General features: G+C 36.9%; 2 protein-coding genes across 2 annotated transcripts in view; one reads left to right on the top strand and one right to left on the bottom strand.

Moving 5' to 3' along the window:
* Positions 1-13,520, bottom strand: part of LOC117379502 (WD40 repeat-containing protein SMU1) — a 218,067-nt gene that overhangs the window by 25,956 nt on the left and 178,591 nt on the right. The window lies entirely within an intron of this gene.
* Positions 1-13,520, top strand: part of si:dkey-112m2.1 (transmembrane protein 132C) — a 167,379-nt gene that overhangs the window by 123,624 nt on the left and 30,235 nt on the right. The window contains exon 5 of the mRNA XM_033976328.2: positions 1,507-1,696. Within this exon, the coding sequence (XP_033832219.1) occupies positions 1,507-1,696 (190 nt within the window). The remainder of the gene's footprint in view (positions 1-1,506; positions 1,697-13,520) is intronic.

Below are 13,520 nucleotides of genomic sequence, written 5' to 3'. Positions count from 1 at the left end.
TGAAGTGCAAATTGTATCCTTAAGTTGTTGTACATAATCGTGGTTACCGTCAGAGGTATTATATCATGTTTTGTCTGCTTTATGAACAATATGTACGCAGACCAAGCACAGGGCAAATCCAGTGAGTTCGGAGGGTTTTGCATTCATTGTTTTTTTCTGCTTTGTTTGTATCTCTATCAGCTGAGGGAGAATGATTTGCCTGGCCCTGACAATCTCTGCAACAGAAGCTCCATATTGCGCGAGGAAAAATAAATTGCTTTTTTGCCAAGATCATGGTTCTGCGTGTATGTGAGAATGGATTCCAATAGCAATGCCATTAGTTTCATATCTGGCTCTGATGAGGAATTGGTTGCTCAAACTCAGAAACATCTGCTTACATCAGACGCTGCAGAATTCATAATGTTTTGGAATGAATCCTTTTTGAAATGGTTTTGAATACTGTGACCGAGATGGTATTGGTTGTCTTTTGTTTTGTTGTTTTTTGAATGTATGCATCTCAACTGCGATATTTCCAGTCAGAGATGGAATTAGATTTTTGTTTTCATAAACTAATGTACATTGAAATATGTTTATTTAAACATAATTGTGTATATTTTTCTCAGTTTTTAGGATAGAGATTTTCAATAGTAGGTTCTGATATTGTTGTAAAAGTAGGACTGTAGTAATAGTAGAGTACTCTTATTTTTACTACCTTCTACGTAAATGCTGCAGCTATTCTTCAACCTGTGATATAATATGGAAAAACTATCAAGTGTTAAGTTGGCCAATTGCTTCACACATTGTTTTAAGAATATGTTACCATTTTTCCTTTAAAGAGACCAGCCACAGACTGGTGTAGGCAGGTTGTGTAAGGTTATGTATATGTTATTAATCCTTTGTCGGGAAATTCTTTCTCTGCTTTTGACCCATCTCTCAAACAGTGCAACTTGTTGGGGGCAATGAGCTATTGTAGTACAGCACTTGGGGCTCCATCTTCAGTTCTTGGTCAGGACTACGTAGCTGGAGGACCGTCCACTGTGCATATTGAGTTAATGGGGGGAAATAGGAGTGCCTGAAGGAACCCCACCCAGACACGACAAGAACATGCATTTTCACAGGCTGGGGCCAGACAGGGAGGCAAACCCGCAACCTTCTTGCTGTCAAGTGTAAGCCACTGTGCTTTCAGGACAGGCGTCCAGCTCAAAGAAAAAGAATGAAACCGCTGTATTCTTCTTTGTGTAGATTTTGAATATTTCTTCCACCTCTGATCTCAACATCCTCCCTATATGTGCAGTGTAATCCCTTTTCCCATTTATGGCAGTACTTTTTCATTGTCCCCTGTCCTTTTCATTTTCCCCATACACTTTTCACTCATGCCTTTATCTCCACTATTCCCACTTTTACAATTTGAGCACCATCTTTTTTCTGTCTCCTTATACCTTCCCCGGTACCTTTCCATTTCTTGTGTAGCGTTCTGTGCCCCGCTCTGGGTTATCTAAATCCTGTTGTGCGTCTGTGTGTGCGCAGGGTGGAGGCAGCGGGGTACCAGAGAGTGCTCCAAGTGGATCTGGAGGTGAACGGGTTGATGGCAGTAGAGGGGACCCGGGAGGTAAGCTGGCAGGTGGAGTACCCGCTCACACGCAGCCTGACCAATGAGGTACTCACCCTCATCCGCATGGCAGCGCAGGACCTCGGGGGGATCGTGCCTCTAGCCATGGTAAGAGTCACTTGAGCGTGACAAAATTGTTTCTGATATTTCAATATGCCATTTTGACAGCTAAATGAAATCACCGAAAAGGTAATGCTTCTTTATTAAAAACGAACAATGATTAGCAAAATAAATGATCACACAGGAATAAATTATTGTGATCAACATAAAAAACAATTATTGGCATTGGTCAAGGTTGTTAGTTATAGTTATCCAAAGTAATTGCCAGATTAATTAACTATTAAATTACTACAAAAAGAACCTCTTCAAATTATATATATATATTTTTTTTGTTCAAGTAAAATTTTGCTCTATTCAGCTTTATTTGACAAATCACTAAAACACCCAGAAGAAGAAGTGTTAATTATAAGCTATTCTCCACAAAGCTCAAAAGCATTATAACGACGCACAACTGCCTGACTGTATTTTAGAAATGCAGGGAAAACAACTGTCACCTTTTAAGTAGCAGACATTGTCCAAACATCATATTAACAAACACACACTGATATCAGAACAAACATACGCATGCTACATAACAGAGCATGCACACTGGCAAATAGATATTAAAATAACGACACAGTTGATAAGTACGCCGACTGCTGTATCCACACACTTTCCTGTTTCACATTCTTCCAGCGACCTGTAAACACCCTCACACTTTGTATAGCTAACTTTATACATCTTTAAAATTCACTGGTATGCAGCATATTTCCACATGTGTTTTATAATGAGTCTTCAAGACCTCGTGTCGCTTATATAAACCACATATCAGAAAAGTCTTTACACTCTCCTAACACTGCATCTGATTGGTCACCTTTACAGTTGATCTATTTATTTTTATTCAGTCTCTGTCTTCAATTCCCTATCTCTGTTTTGTTTAGTTTACAAAACAAAGGGAAAAAACTTTGCAGCTCCTATGAATTTACAAGAAAGTGTTATCTGATCAATTGCAGCTGCAGGCATAGTACACTAACGAGCCCCTTTAAATATAAATGTTAGATATTACTGTCAATGTAAAGAGTGTTATTCCCAACACCGGTTATAGATATTGCGTATTGCTTTATATTTTTGACAGTAATATTTTTATTATTGTGCCCTTAAATAGAATGTTAGTCTTCTCTACTTTTCTTCTCTTGTTATAGAAAATATTATCAAAGATTTAAAATGTTGAAGCCATATTATCTACAGTCAAACATGTGTGCATACATGACAGGGATGCACTCTCCTGCAGTGGTGAATGACAGCAGCTCATATTGTGTACTTCACGGTCATTGTAGCTCAGCTTTCGTCATGCTTGAATGGTTGTAGTTTAGTCCATACAGTACATCCAAGAGACTGCACCATGAGCCTTTGTGATGTAACTGCACTAAGTGAGATTACTTCCCGGAATTGAAGGTGCACAATTTTTCTAGACTCATTTGCCTTCATGTAGTGTTTGCCTGGAATGTTCCACAGTCTGACATTAAACATATCTCTAGCGTGTATTCAGTGTTTTATTGCTCAAAAACACCCTGAAAAACATGCACAAGTTGCTTCACATCAGATCTGACTTGCAACTTGGCTTGATGCACCATCTTATCTCCATGGAGATTGATAACTTTAATGCTATATTGCAGAACATACTGGGCAAAGCTGTCATCAAAGAATGTTTGAGTATTTTAGTGATCTCGCTCAGGCCCTACTCGAAACTTATAGTTTGCTGTAAGATTTTATGCAATGTTCAGCCCACAAGTCCATGCTGCAACACGACAGTTCTTCATAAATATATAAAAACATGATACAAAACTGTGAACAGCAACTTGATAACTCTGATGTGATGTGCAGTAGTTTCATTAGTGGGATGCATGCTGATTGTGTTGTGATCGCGCTCTGAAGGGGGAATGACTTAACGCAGAGAGCAAAGAGAGGGAAGACCAGACTGTCAAAAATTGACAGTGAAACTTGTAAAACATGTTAATGTTTTTTTTTTTTTTCTGCAATTATAGCATTTTCAAAACAATAAAAGGTAACATGGTGATTTAAATATGTTATGTGTTAGAAGTTAATACCTCATAGAAGTGAAATACCCCCTCTTTAAGCATTGTCGGTATGATCAAATTGGTTCTGTTTATATTTTATTTGTTTTATATACACATTAAAATTTAAACTGATATTTTACATTGTTTTAAACATATTTTTTAGAGATCTCTCACTCAGCAAAAAAGGGTTATAAAAAAGTTAGTGTTGCAATCAAAACAATGTTTCTGGGAATTTAATTGAGTTGTGCAAAAATCCAAATGTCGTTGTATTGGATTTAAATAGCTAATTGAGTTCTAAATAAAGCTAATTGAGTTATGGTAATTGCCATGTAAACATACATTATAGTGCAATTATAATTAATTTATCAAATGAAAGCTGTTATGTATGTAGCCAAGAGATAAGAGTGGTTTTTATTATCTTTACAGTCAGCCACGTAAAATTCCCATGCCTTTGAGCTATCCATAACTTTTACTGAGGAAATGTGGCAAAGGATGCATTTTAGTCATAATTAATAGTTTCCAGTCACACATGCCCTGAAGACTTAATTTTACTTTTGACATTCTACTTTTTTTTCTTGTCCTGTGTCTGTTACCTCAGAGAAGTGCAATCAGACAATGAGGTTGGCGGGGCTCTTCAGGTACTTCTAAAAGTAGATCAAGACACTCCAGTGAACAGCAGGATCCTTATTGCTTAGTTGCAAGTTGACGTTTTAATACAAAGTATGAAAAGCTTTCAGGTGTGACAAATGAAGCTTTGTGCTAATTTATGGTGTTTGTTACAAGTGCTTATGCAGTTAATTATATAAGTCAACACTGGCTTATGTAATTATTAATGATATTGGGGTGGTTGGAGGTGAGGAAGTTCACCAAGGGCTAGGATACATTTATGGCAAATTGTCTGCTTTTGTGCCACAATTTGTGCAAAAGTTTTCAGTTCCACACCTGCTTTTTGTTTAATTACATGGGTGTTAGTTTTGACCTTGTTTATGTCTGCTGTAGACCTGGTTTAGTCCTGGCTTAGTTTAGGTTTAGGCCTAATCAGTTCTAGGCTGGTCTCAACAAAGCCAGTTTTTGCCTAAAGAACTGGGAATGCAGTTTACTCATTTGGTGATTAATATGACTGTATTTTTTGGACTATACGTCGCTCCGGAGCATAAGTCGCACCAGTGGAAAAATGTGTAATAATGAAGAAAAAAACATAAATCACACTGGATTATAGGTTGCATTTTTTGGGAGAAATTTATTTTACAAAATCTGGGACGAAGAACAGACATTTTATCTTTCAAGGCAAGTTAGAATAATAACAATAAAATAACACATAGACAGTAAACTGAATATGTGCCTGGTATGCTAACGTGAGATATTAACAGTTAATCAGATAACTACGCTAACATAACATATGCCGGCTTGTCCACAAACACAAGAGACATGAGAGCTCTTTTCACTGATGTTTACTGTGGTCTGTCTTCATCACAGTTCACACCATAGAACTAGCAAACACATAAAATATAACAGAAGCTCTGGCTCATAAGACAAAAAATACATATGAACGCATGGAAAATATACATACCACTTTGGCCTGTTAGTGAACCAAAAACTTTATATTTTACTTTTTAATTGTTTCTTAAATAGTGCTCTGTCGGGTAAGACCTCGCTCGTAAGACTGAACCGGAAAATAAGAAATAGTTTTCACGACCTTAAACTAGACTTATAATAAACTAAACATTTACAATTGTTCCAAATGAAAAATTCTCACCTTTATGGTCTTATGAATGAAGGGGAAATAAATAAATGGAAATTAAATATGAAATGTATAAAAGAAAATGAGTCAAGTAAATTTTCTTACAGGTACAAGAAGCATAGACAGCGAACTGAATACGTGTCTGGTATGTTAATGTAAGATATTAACAGTTGATCAGATAACTAAAGCAAAAAAAAAACAAAAAAAAACAAGCTAACAAGTTTCACTCCAAATCACTAAATCCACTGATTTCTTCATTCTCGGTGTGGCTTCTGAATAACTCTGCCTGCTCTGTCAGTAGATGAAGTGCCGCTTCCGTGTGGCTGCTATACTGGTACACAAGTCTAGAGGGCCCTCATGCAGTTGTCAGTGTGACAATAACGAAGATGTGAAATTATATACTTGAGTAAGTCACATCTCAGTATAAGTCGCACCCCTGGATAAACTATGAAAAAAGTGCAACTTTAAGCCAGGAAAATACTGTAATCATTTTTCTTTTTTTTTTCTTTTAATGGCATAGTCTACTCTATAAAATATTGAGGGCATCCAGTGGAGTTCTCCTTAATTATGGTATCCATGGAAAAGTGGGACAGTTGCCATAATTTACACTTCAGAGTTGAAAGCCATGGATACGCATGAAGTAAACATTTGGATGCAAAACCTTATATTGATCAAGAAAGTTTCAACTTGATGACATGCGTTGTGCAATTACATAATGCCATTCTTTTTTCTTTTTTTTTTAGTAGAAAGCTAACAGATTGGATTTGTTATTATCAAATCAGAAATGACAGTTAATTAGCAGGTCTGGGATGGAAGTGAAATCTGTTATTAAAGTGCACATCACAACTTAACTTCTGCCTCTGTTAAAGGGGCATGTGGGGAGACAGCAGTCACAGCCGCACTCATCCATGTATAAGGTGTCAAGAACCATGCTCAATGAAAACGCTCCACTCAATCACTTCGGGTTGACACCACTACAGAGGAGTACTAGACGTGCGCACACTTCCCCTGCACCTGGTCTGTCAAATGGGAGCTCCAGGACTGCATGGAGCGCCAGGTAAAAGGCAGAGCAAGAGGCAGTTTAGAGGGAGACGAGCACAAAAAGAACCAAAGTGGCAAAGTGGCAGAAGCGAAGTGTTTCTCTTTTTTGGTGCTCAAGGTCTATTGATGCTGTAATAATGATAGTTCAGTGGCAGGTGTTTGGTCTGTTGTAAAAGGTACTGCTTGGCTTGTGCAAAAGTGATAATTTTTACTTACTAATGTATGCTTTTATTTTTGAAGAAAATGTGTAAAAATAATTATGAACAAATAGGTTCTTAACATTGTGTCATCCTTTGTAACAACTTAATTCATACCTCCTTAACTAGGAAGTTACTACTGTATAGTATTAGTATTTTCCGGAGTATAAGTCGCACCAGTGAAAAAATACGTAAGAAAAAATATATAAGTCACACTGGACTATAAGTCGCATTTTTGGGGAAATTTATTTTACAAAATCCGAGACCAAGAACAAACATTTTATCTTTAAAGGCAAGTTAGAATAATAACAATAAAATAGAGAACAGGCTGAATAGCAGTACAGCACACTAATGTAACACATAGACAACAAACTGAATAGGGTATGTTTACATAAGATATTAACAGTTGATCAAATAACTAAAGCATAAAAAATAACCTAACAAGTTTACTCTCTATCCCACTCCAAATCACTAAATCCAATAAATTCTTCATGCTCGGTGTCGCTCGGGAAGTAGATGGCTGCCATACTGGTAAACAGGCCAATGGTGCCCTTGCGCAGTTGTCAGTGTGACAATAAAGACGTGAAATTATATATTTAAATAATTTCACACATAAGTCGCATCTGAGTATAAGTTGCACCCCCGGCCAAATTATGAAAAAAAGTATGACATTTAGTCCAGAAAATATGGTGTGTCTGAGTCATTATTTACCATTTGTTCATTATGAACAATGAATGGTTTGGTATGATAGTTCACTTCAATGTTTGTCTTCAAATTTGGGAACCATTGGCTGTTTAACAAGACAAATTTATTTCAAAAGAATATTTCATGCCCAGGGGCACAGTACAGTTGAGCAGCTACATAGCTAAAAAAAATATGCTTTTACTAGAATTAATCTTTTCTACATACAACTGTACAAAGCAATAAATTATAACACTGCTCAGATGCAGCTTTGATTGTTTTCCTAGTCGTTTTTCTTCATTATGCAGGATAAGATGCCATAGCGAATTATGTAACAGTCTGAATTTAAAGCTCATGTTTATGTTTATCCAATAACCTAAAAAGCGAGGAAGCACATACAATTGTTTACTGAGAAGCAGAATAATTTTTTGTTCGATTTGCGAAAGTGTTTCAAGTGAAAACATAGATTGTACTAATTATACCAGATTTCCCACTAACATATTTTCACATCAGCAGCAGAATCCTTGAGGTTTCAAATTAAAGCTTTGTCAGCCACATTTCTGATGAAGCTTGTGAGTTTTTTTGAGGTAAATGTATTGACCCAACAAAATCTTCTATTTAAGATTGATATCCTGGATACTTTGCACATTTGTAGATTGAAAAAGACGCCATCATAGTAATAATCACTTTACCTGTACAGAGGCAGTGAACATGTTGCACTTGGTTCGTATGGGGGAAAATTGCACCCTTTGAAATTCAATTGAATCCTGGTGTCAAAGAGTTTACAAATGCCACTGTGCCTGCGTATTTATTAGCAAACCTAACTGCAAATCCGAAGGGATTGTAGCTTGTGTGGGTACAAAAGTGCGACCTGGCACCTAGACTAAAAATGGGTAGAGGAAGTAAAAACGTTTCATTAGCGAAAGCCAACATGTAGCAACATACCAACCGAGAGGACTTCTACGGCACCCTTCCATAAATATTTGATCTGTTTTCACGCTGCGCGCTAGCTCTGTTCTCTCATTAGAGCAGGAGCGAATGTGGCCCCATCGCTCTTTACACTACACCAACTGCTATCATTAAGCCTTTATTCATAGTCACTCTATTTACCACTCAATAACACTAGCTTTATGCTTACTCCCCTAACATTACAATCACAGAAGCCCATATTGGTGGTTTAATTCGTATTAGTTTGCGCGGTTGAGTGCCTGTGTTTGGAATAATTGGGAGTTGGTTAAATACTGCGACTTCCATATGCTTAGGTTTTTGTTTTAGAAGCTGTGCAGTGTCACGGTGTTGTGCTGCATGTGCGATGGGTTGTGTACACATGACATCTCATATTGACACCATATTGCTGTGTTTCAGATGATTTTTGTTGTAATACAGTGAGTTCTTTGGTCTAGTCACTAATAGAAATGATCACGTTCAACATCTGTGAATTTACCTTTTGGATATTTCATGGCAAAGTACAATGTAATCAATAGGAAAATCTGTCTCTTGAAACCCAGCAATATGGTGGACTGTGGATTAATGGACCTTGTTTTTGCTTAATACCTCTAGAATTACTGAACCTTTCTGCATAGAACAAAAAAAAAAAAAGTTTAATATCGTCTCTGTCAGCATAAATAAACGAAAATGAAATATAAACAGAAGCTTTGTCATTGATCAAAATATGACACAATAAAAAAATCTATTAAACACATTCAAGCTATTTAGATTTTTTTTAATGGTGTCTCTTCTGCTTATACTATTCATTTTGTGGTTTTCTTTTCTCATTTTCTTCTTATTCACCACCTGTCACGTAAACAAATGTAATTAACCTACTTGCACTGATAGTTTTTGCACTATTGTTCTACCCATACTGTATATTTTGTATTGTATATCAAAGTTTATTTTTACCTTATTTTAATGCATATCTTTATTTTTATTTTACCATGGTTATTACTCTTACCATAAAGCCGAAACAAGGTCTTAGTTTGTGAATTTTGTTCACTGATAATGGCACTTTTGTTCACAATAAAACTGATTCTTATTCTGATGTATCCGGAAGTTCCCGTGGGCGCTCCGCCATCATCATTTGGGTTGTATTATTTTGCATGGGGCTGCCAATGTTGACAGCGAATAAGTTGTATAAAGACTACAAAGCCATTTTAAAGCCTCCTGAGAAGTGGTGTATTGTTGTCTTGTTGGTCATATGAACAACAATGTTTTACACAAATGAACCTACTTTATCTCATATTTTAGCAGCAAATCTTTTCCCAAATTCTCCATTGAAATGAATGGGATTCCTGCTTAACTGGAAGTGCCACCACAGAGAAGGTGCAGTTTAGTCGCATTTACAGTAAATGTGGGTGGGGCAGAATAAGGTCAAAACAATGCATATATGTGAAGTTTTGAACCTTATATTATGCAAGATATATTTTGTTGTAACTGAGAATGTTGCACAAGTTTGTTTTTTTTTATTATTTTTTATTTTATTTTATTCAAATATGAAGCCTTATTGCTATGTTGCTTTACACATGTTGCTCTAGCAAAATGGCATAGTGGCTCTCCTGGAAAATTACTTCTACAGCTTCTACAAACATATTTATCAATTTATTTAGGTAATATATTTATTCACAGTTCACCAAACACAAACTGTTTTTTTTCCACTCTATAACAATTGCTATGTGCTTGCGCTCTCATAACATTATAATCAGAGCCATTCGAGGGAAGCTCAGTGTTGGTTATTTAATTCTTTTCTTATTTGCCACAGCCAAGTGCCTATTTGGCCCATCCTAATTATTCCACAAACGCTTGCTCCTTCCATATTGACTTTGTTCCCATGTTTGACACTTTGTGATATAGCCTGGCCACAAGAATGAATAAGAAGTAGTCTTTGGACAGCAGCAAAGAAAAAAGATAAGAGAGAGAGAGGTGCATATTTGAAATTTACAAATACGCGGCGATATCTCTCTATCGGAAAAAGTTGTTCCAGCGAGCTCCCATCAGTCACACTGTCAGGAATTGTATTTGGAGATGGCCTGGCAGGACGCTAATAGGCTGCGCACAGAGCCATCCTGAGTGTCCTCCAAGCAGCATTAGCCATTTGCTCAGAGCTATAATGCCTCTCCGAGCTTAATTAGGTCCTCTTGTGTATATACTAACTCCATAGCTCCATGTCTCTCCTTGCGCTTCTTTTTTGACATTAATTCTCTCATCTTAGATTAAAACCACAAGTGAATTTTGGCAAAGATGCGAAGTGGTTTTCTCGTCTCCGTCTCCAGGGCAAGTCAGTCCCCTGCCACAGTCTCATGTCTAAAAGGGAGCTTCGATGTCACGCGATCAAACAGAACATTCACATAGAGCTAATCATTTACTCAGTGGTGTTCCAGCGTGGTCTCATTATGTTATGTGCGAACGAGGGTTCATTACAATTACACTACTTAAGCATATTGCAAAGGCGTAAGACTCCTACTCATAAGGTTATTGTAAGGATTTATTTGAGCTTTACACAAACTAAACTACAAGCAAGAAATTACTAGGAATAGATGAAAGAACCATGATAAAATATAACTATTGTGAGAGAAAACTACTCCTGTAGTTTGGAACTTAACTAAACTTTACTTCTTTCCCCCTCACATTTTCCATTGTAGGGAAAGGCATATAGAATCATATAAATCTTTATAACTTGGATGGTGTTATGAACCTGGCTCAAAGATCCAGAGGATCAAAAAGGACCCCGTACTAGTCCAAGCCCTAAATTAAATAAAATCAACTGTTTGTGCTGTGCATTGTACAAGAGTGTGGAGAGAATTGGGGAAAAATAGAATTAATAGAATAATTAAGCATAAGGTTAGCCAAGATTTACCTAAACCAAAATAGAGCTGAAATGAAACTCATAGTCCCCTGACCATGATATCCCTCAGGCTCTACACTTGTTGACAACAAGTGTTTTATATCATGAAATACACAATGACCTTTGAATATTGATTTGAGTATTTGCCATTGTCAGAGTCTTGATCAGACAAACCTACATGGAGATTATACAAACGTCAGTGTATTGATTGGATGAGTATTGAAAAGTAGTAACGATATATGATATGATAGTATACATGAATATTCCATATTAATAGTACAATAGTAGATAATGCCAGTGTCAGCATCAGTAATATGACTTACCAGTTATCTAAATGATCACATACTAAGGCTGAACGATTTTGGAAAAATATCTAATTGTGATTTGTCTGGCAAACACTGCATTTGAATTACATTTGCAATTTATGTTTTAAGTCTCATGTTTTAAGCCCCCATTTTAAACAAATCCTGGAGGATTAACATTTAAGAGAACACTGAATTCTGAACAGCTAAATATATACAAGAATTCCATTCATTTTATCACATATTTGTAGAGATCCAAACTACAAAAACATGATTGATGATTGCGACCATTCAAAATGCAATTGCGGTTTCATTGTGATTAATCTTGCAGCCCTAGCACAAGCTTGCACAAGACCAACATGGCCAACTCATTCTAGTCACCAGAGAGTTGTCCAAACCATTTTGTAAATCTCATGGCCAGTGGCTTAGATATAAATACCCGTTTGTACTGTGCTTTCGTTAACTGTGCTTTGAAAACTTCCAACATAGCCCCAATTACCCGCATTCTGTCCCCAGAAAACATACTTTGAGATAGCGCTGGTCTGTGCTGCATATGTTACGATGAGCCATGTCCCTTTGCCTCTACAAGTACAGCATTGACCAAGCTGCCTTTGAGCTGTTTAGACACCCCTCATTTTCTCCACCATTACATCTATGAGAGAGTGTGAGCGTGTGAGCAGAAGGCTGAGCTTGCATCTTAATACATCTCGCCCCTCTTTCCTGCTATCCAACTTGTCTTCAACCCAGATGCCACTTGCCACTCAGGATTTAGGGTGAAGCTAAGCCTGTCCATGCCATCGCTGTGGTTGTTTTTTTGTTTATTTCGAAGTACTCGCCTATCCTCTCTCTCACCCTTTAAGTCTGTCTTGCTTTGAGGCAGCTCAGGCCAAAGACCGAGCACACTGGAGCTCTCGGGTACATTCTAATCAAATGGCCTCCGGGAGCGGCGGAGGCCTGGGCAGAAAATGAACAGGCGTTATCAGGGAAGGCCAATTTAGCACTGCTGACTTTGGCATTTCCGCTCAACAGAGAGACAGAGACAGAGAGAGGAAAAACAACAAGAGCTTAATATTTAATCTGGTTTAAAGCGTACAGAGCTCAGAGTACACAGTAGCAAAGCGCAACAGATTGTCAGTCCAACAGGTTAAAGAATACATCAATACATTTGAATTGAAATGTCAGTCACTGGTGATTTCTTACTATGAGACATGTCTTTAAAGAGGGGGTATTAATTGCTAACACATAACATCACATCACCATGTTACCTTTTATTGTTTTGAACATACCATATCAGCCAAATACAACGCATTAACATTTTATAAGATTCACTTTCATTTTTGATGCTCTGAGTCTCCCCTCCCTTTGCTCTTCCTTCAGAGTACTATCCCATTACAATAAGTGTGCATTTCACTAATGAAACTACTACACATCACATCAGTTTTGTGAAGTTGAAGTGTATTGTGTTGTGTATTGCTTTTATATATTTATGGTAAACTGTCGAGCATAACCATAAACAGGGTTTGAATAGGGCCCAGGAGAGATCGCTAGATTACTCAAACATACATGGATGACATATATATGGTAGAAACAGATATATGGTAGAAAGCTCCAGTTTTGCATAATACGCTCTCTTTAAAACCAACATATTAATATTCTTGAGTATATTTTTGAAGAAAACAAAAATGACCAAAACTTAATTGCATAATTGTAGAATTTTGTTTTATAAATATTTTTACTCACTGGAAAAGCTAGTAGAAATGGTATTTAGCAATGGTAATAATCATGATCATGGCAGAAGTATGTTTGTTCTCGCCAAATTGTTCACAGTTTGTAATATTGTGGGTTTAGGCAAAGCACTTGCCTAAATGAATGTCTTACAATTGTGTGATTTGAATTTTGAGATGGGCAGAATGACAGCCACTCTTCTATAAATCTGTCCCGGGACAGCTGTGGCACAAAGTATGACTGAGGAGAGAATATAATGATCTAAAATTTCTTGTTGTACATATGACACT

Source organism: Periophthalmus magnuspinnatus, chromosome 12 (assembly GCF_009829125.3).
Source record: "Periophthalmus magnuspinnatus isolate fPerMag1 chromosome 12, fPerMag1.2.pri, whole genome shotgun sequence".
Classification (NCBI taxonomy): Eukaryota; Metazoa; Chordata; class Actinopteri; order Gobiiformes; family Gobiidae; genus Periophthalmus; species Periophthalmus magnuspinnatus.
This window is presented reverse-complemented; position numbering and strand designations above follow the sequence as displayed.